General features: G+C 40.6%; 1 protein-coding gene across 1 annotated transcript in view; it reads right to left on the minus strand.

Moving 5' to 3' along the window:
* LOC131693845 (phosphotriesterase-related protein) overlaps positions 1-5525 on the minus strand; it is a 195837-nt gene extending 190312 nt beyond the window's left edge. Inside the window, exon 1 of the mRNA XM_058982046.1 lies at positions 5509-5525. Within this exon, the coding sequence (XP_058838029.1) occupies positions 5509-5517 (9 nt within the window). The 5' untranslated portion in view covers positions 5518-5525. The remainder of the gene's footprint in view (positions 1-5508) is intronic.
* Between the last annotated feature and the right edge of the window lie 475 nt (positions 5526-6000).

A 6000-nucleotide genomic window follows, 5' to 3' on the forward strand; every position in this document is an offset into this window, starting at 1 on the left:
AAATTATGTTGATGAATCAACCGTTTTTCCTGATGGAACTATTTGTTCTAGCTCGAATGCTTCCGACTGTCAATTAATGAGTCATCGCTGTCAGCCGTCAGCTGGAAACCTCCTGAGGAGCACTCCAACTTCCATCACGAGTGCTACCAATTCATGCAGTTCACCCGCTCCTTCCGCTGTTAGCAGTCATTCCAATCGCCCCGGTGTACATTCCAGACGAATGAATCGAGGAGTGCCGGTCAGCCTTCCGTGCCTAAAATCGTCGCCCATCCACTTATACTATCAAAATGTGGGAGGCATGAATTCCTGTGCAAATACCTATCGTCTAGCTACCTCGGACTGCTGTTACGACATCATCGCATTGACAGAAACATGGCTAAATGAGCAAACTCTTTCCAGCCAGGTGATTTGCTCTAACTACGAGGTTCTCAGATGTGATCGTAACCCTCTCAACAGCAACAAATCCTCCGGTGGCGGTGTTTTGCTCGCTGTGCGCCGTGGATTAAAAGTTCAACATATAACAAATGACGCTTGGAGCAGCATCGAACAAGTATGGGCAGCGATAAAATTGGGAAATCGAACATTATATATATATATATGTGTGGTTTATTTCCCTCCCGATAAAATTCGCGACTCTGCACTAGTTGATTCTCATTCTGAATCATTGACTTCTGTTTCCGCGATGGCGCAACTCACTGACGAAATCATGATTATCGGCGATTTCAACCTTTCTACAATAAAGTGGCGTTCCGTTCATAACAGATTTCTACAACCCGACCCAGACGAATCTGTTTTTCATCCTGGCAGCATCACTCTTCTGGATGGTTATAGCACGGCTACACTTCAGCAGATCAACAGCACCACGAACGAGAACGACCGGATTTTAGATCTATGCTTCGTCAATGCCAGAGATCAATCTCCGCATATTTCCACCGCCCTCACCCCGCTAGTAAAGTATGTTCGCCACCATCCGCCTCTACATCTTACACTCCAGGACGTACCGCCTATGAAGTTTTCGAGCCACGCGCCCACCGTGTGTTACAATTATAAGCGGGCCGACTATAGCAGCATTTTGAATATTTTACAAAGTATTAACTGGAATTCTGTGCTAAGCAAGGATGATGTGAACTCCGCCGCTGAAACGTTCTGCCATATAATGAGCTACCTTATCGATCGTCATGTCCCAAAGTATAATCAACGAAGTGATCAATCCCCCTGGCAGACAGCCGAGCTACGTCAGCTAAAAACTGCGAAAAGAGCAGCATTACGAAAGTTTACCAAACGCCGTACCTTGTCACTTAGAGCTTATTATGTAAGGCTCAATAACGATTTTAAAAAACTGAACAGTTTTTGTTTTTCAAACTACCAACGAAAAATGCAACGTAAGCTTAAGTCGGATCCTAAATCGTTTTGGAGATACGTCAATGAGCAGCGGAAAGAAACCGGCTTACCTTCTACAATGTTTTTGAATGGCGAAGTTGGGCATGATTCACAAGCCATATGCAAATTGTTCGCATCTAAATTTGCGAGTGTGTTCGTCAGTGAGACTCTGTCCTCGCAGCAGATTGACGTTGCAGCTAGCGGCGTGGCCCAACTCGAACGGTCAGTGAGTGAGATTCATGTGGAGCACTCGGATATTGTATCAGCAGCATCCAAGCTTAAAGCATCGTCGTCTCCTGGACCAGATCGTGTCCCTGCTGTGTTTTTTGAAAAAGTGTATATCTGGTTTGGTGGAACCTCTCTGTAAACTATTCAAAATGTCACTGACAACCGCGATTTTTCCTCAATTGTGGAAAGCAGCTTTCATCTTTCCTGTCCACAAAAAAGGTGATAAGAGAAACATTGACAATTATCGAGGAATTTCTGCGCTCTGTGCCATTTCCAAGCTCTTTGAGTTAGTCGTGGTGGAGTCAGTGTTTTTTCACTGTAAGGAATATATTTCTAAAGACCAACACGGATTCATGCCGAATCGATCTACGTCGACGAATCTACTATCTCTAACCTCTTTTGTGTCCGAAGGGTTCGATGCGAATCAACAAACTGATGTTATATATACTGACTTATCTGCAGCTTTCGACAAAATCAATCACGATATCGCAGTCGCTAAATTGGAAAAACTTGGCTTCAGTGGATCACTCCTGCGATGGTTTCAATCCTATCTCGTTGGCCGTCAACTCAGTGTGAACATAGGTGATGCATACTCCAAACTGTTCTCCGCAACGTCTGGTATTCCGCAAGGAAGTCATCTCGGACCATTAATATTCACTCTCTATTTCAACGATGTAAACTATCAGCTGAAAGGACCACGGTTGTCGTATGCAGATGATCTAAAAATTTTCAACAGAATTAGGAGCCGATCGAACGCACAATATTTGCAGCAGCAATTCGACACTTTCAGCAGATGGTGTAAAAACAAGCGAATGATTCTGAATCCGGCGAAATGTTCTGTGATATCGTTCACCAGAAAAAAAGATCCCATTGAGTTTGAATATAACTTGTCTGGAGCTCTTGTTTCCCGGGTGAGCTGCGTTAAGGAACTTACATTTAAGAATCACATTTCGTATGTTGTTGGTAAAGCATCGCGAAGCCTGGGCTTCATTTTCCGTACGGCTAAATCCTTTACAGACATTTACTGTCTCAAAAGCCTATACTGCTCTTTAGTGCGCTCTACGCTGGACTATTGTTCGGCGGTCTGGAACCCGAATTACATGAACAGCAGCGATCGAATTGAAGGCGTTCAACGAAAATTTATACGGTATGCTCTTCGACGCCTGCCTTGGCGCGATCCTGTTCGTCTACCAAGCTACGAGAGTCGGTGTCAACTCATCCAGCTCGATACCCTTCAGCGTCGTAGAGAAACTGCAAGAGCCTTATTCATCTCTGATCTTCTGTCAGGACGCATCGATTCTCCAGATTTACTAGAGCGAGTTAACATCCAAGCAAGGTCCAGAACGTTACGCGGAAACGTTCTTCTGAGAGTGCCGTTTCGACGAACTATTCAAACAGCTAATGCCGCTATCACGGGACTACAACGCCTCTTCAATCGCGTGTCGCACTTGTTCGACTTTCATTTGTCTCGAATATCATTAAGAAATCGATTCCTGCAGTTTTTTAGATGTAATTAGTTTAAGTTTCCATCATTGGGGCCGAGTGCGGCCTGTTGATGTGCGTGATAAATAAATAAATAAATAAAGTAGGATTGGAGTGTGTGCTGGGTACATAAAAAAACTCTCCCAGAAGTAATGCCCTAAGATAGAAACCAACCGACCGCAAAATATGACCATCGTCGATTCGAACCAAACTTTGCAGGTGTGTTCGCTGTATGAATCTCCATGATATTCTCTGGCAATTGGAATATTTTGATACAAGAGTAATTTTTCAAAAGGGCGTAAACGTTTCTACGTGTACGGATTCCAAATTTTTTTTGTTCGATTACTGTATTTTATACAGCAAAACTATCTGAGAACAAGTTACAGGGAATGAATACTTCTGTCCGAAAAAAATATACACTGGAAAAAATGTCATTTTTCAAAAAAACAAAAATTTATGATAAAAACCCATTTTTTTTAAATTTTTTATATTTTGTTACCAAAAACCTAAAGAGAAAAGAAACATTTCGATTGTGATTGCATGATGGAGAAAAAATCGATAAAAAAGTTTTCCTAACAATAACTTCGTACATGTTTTTAAATTTCATACTAATTGACATACAAAATTGTAATTTTATTACAGAATATAATTTTAAGCACCATTTAAAATCAAAATGCATTAAAAAACAAAAATCTTTCAAAATGCGATAGTTTTCGAGATATTTGAAATTTTGCTCCTTCAAAAACAATTATTTCGTGTAATTATGCTTTTTTTAAAAGTTATTCGCGTTACCCCATCAAAAAATGTCAAAAATTTAATATTTATCGTTTTAAAGACGTAAAAGCAACTTTTTTGTTTAGCTATAATTAATTGTAAATGGAATTGTATTTTTAAAATGTGGTTCATTTTAAAAAAGGGGGAAAACCCTCGAGGTTAAAGTTTTAATAAATAAGTAACAAATAAATAATAACGAGAAAATTGAACTTAAATTTCGTTAATCTACTACTGTTCCATTAATCACAGAAAGTCTTCCGGAAAACCCTAAACTCCCTAGGTAGTGGTGTTTCAGGTTCAAGGGGCCTCACAAAATGAATTCGATAGTGTAGAAGATAAATTTCCATGAGCTTAAAATTTGCAAGTTAGCGAAATTCACGATAAAATCTTCCCTAAAGCTACCCTCATACTTCAGTTAGCCTAGCCATATGCAAAATAGCTATTAAATTTTGACCCAGTATGGCATCATCATCATCATGCTGGATGTCACCGTGAAAGGTATCTTTTTCCAGGCGGGGAGATGATAGCACTCGGAAACCATCCGAGTGAGATCGCAACCAACCGAGAGGAAAAGATATTTCCGCTCGCCCTAAATAAATAGCACTCGGTCGAGATTATGAAGCCGGAATAGCTAATGGGATCTGTTTTAATTTATCACCTCTGCAGGTAAATTCCCACCGGAAGAAAATGTGTACTTAATATTCCGTGTTCCGTTTTCATCCACCGTTGACCCAGTTGATTTCAGCAGAATCCGGACGGACCGATTCAAAACGAGCCCCGTTTTCCTCCCCGAAAAAGTTGGCATATATATAGGGTGGGTGAAGTTATTTTGTTACTATGACACTTGTCTCAGTAACTTGCCACTTTGCATATGACACTCCGACACCATTCACCGTAAGTGACAAGAAACAATAAAGTAGACCGGCACTAATGGGAAATCATTTCCATCCAGACCGGGTGCGGTGCTATCCGAACCGACAACGGAGTGAGGCTAGTAGTGTTGAGCGCTGTTTACCTTTACGACCCGTTGACTAAATGTAGTAGCATCATGGCGATGATGGCGCGAGGAAGTGATGTGTGCATGCAAATATTAAAACTTGTTCTTCACTCCGCTATCTGTCAACTCAGCAGCGGGATAAATATTCCTGCGGCAGAATATCCAAACTGTTATTTAATTACCTGTACAGCCGGCGACCGGTTGGTGTAATACACCGCTTAAGCTGATCGGTGCGAGATGCTAAATTCAGCGGAGGTGCTGGAGCGGTATAAATACCAGCATCATCATCTGTCGGAAATCCGTAGATAACACACTACGTCGCCGGTGTAGAATCGTTTCCAACGATTAATGAGCATTGCCTTGGGCATAATGTCACCCGAACGATCAACGGCTCGGGTCAACATCTGATTTGAGTAACCTTTCAGGGACGTGCTTCGGTCGATGGTAGATAGCGGACTTTGAAACATTTGACTGCGAGGCGTCAACTATGTACGTAGCATCTGAAAGCCTATTTGATAGTCTTCAAGTCTATAAATTTTCAAATTCTCGAATATGCCTGTTTACACGTTTTCTAGTTACCAAACTTTATTCACAATGGTAATGATTGCTCTGAGCCATTTTCAGTATTTTTTGTTCAGGTTGATTACCTTTCTCATATTTTTACTTAAAGAACCATATTTTTTTTCTTTTTGCTCGCAATAGTTTTCTCTTTCTGTGTAACTTTTCATGAACTACCTATTTGCTGAACAAACGAAACACCGTTCTATCGAGTGCCACTGCCAAAGAACAGTATAGAAATAAAACAGAATCAGTTAAAATAGTGTCTGGCAAAATACGTAGTTGCATCAGCTATACATAAGAAATCAACGCACTTCTTTATTAACTTTGTGGCAACTTTAAGCACGGAGAGAAAATACTAGATTGCTCTGCAGAGTTAATCTGATTCTAAGAAAATTCCTTCATATGATACTTATTCAAAATGTAAAACCCATTCACTCCATTTACTAGCTGAGTACATAAAGCAAAAAAATGCAAAAAAACTTCTAGTACGTTCTCCAATAATAAAATTCATCAATTTCATCTTCCTGGAAGCCGGATTGAAGTTTTCATATCAAAATATTGTTTTTAGTTTTTGGGGA

Source organism: Topomyia yanbarensis, chromosome 3, assembly GCF_030247195.1.
Source record: "Topomyia yanbarensis strain Yona2022 chromosome 3, ASM3024719v1, whole genome shotgun sequence".
NCBI lineage: Eukaryota > Metazoa > Arthropoda > Insecta > Diptera > Culicidae > Topomyia > Topomyia yanbarensis.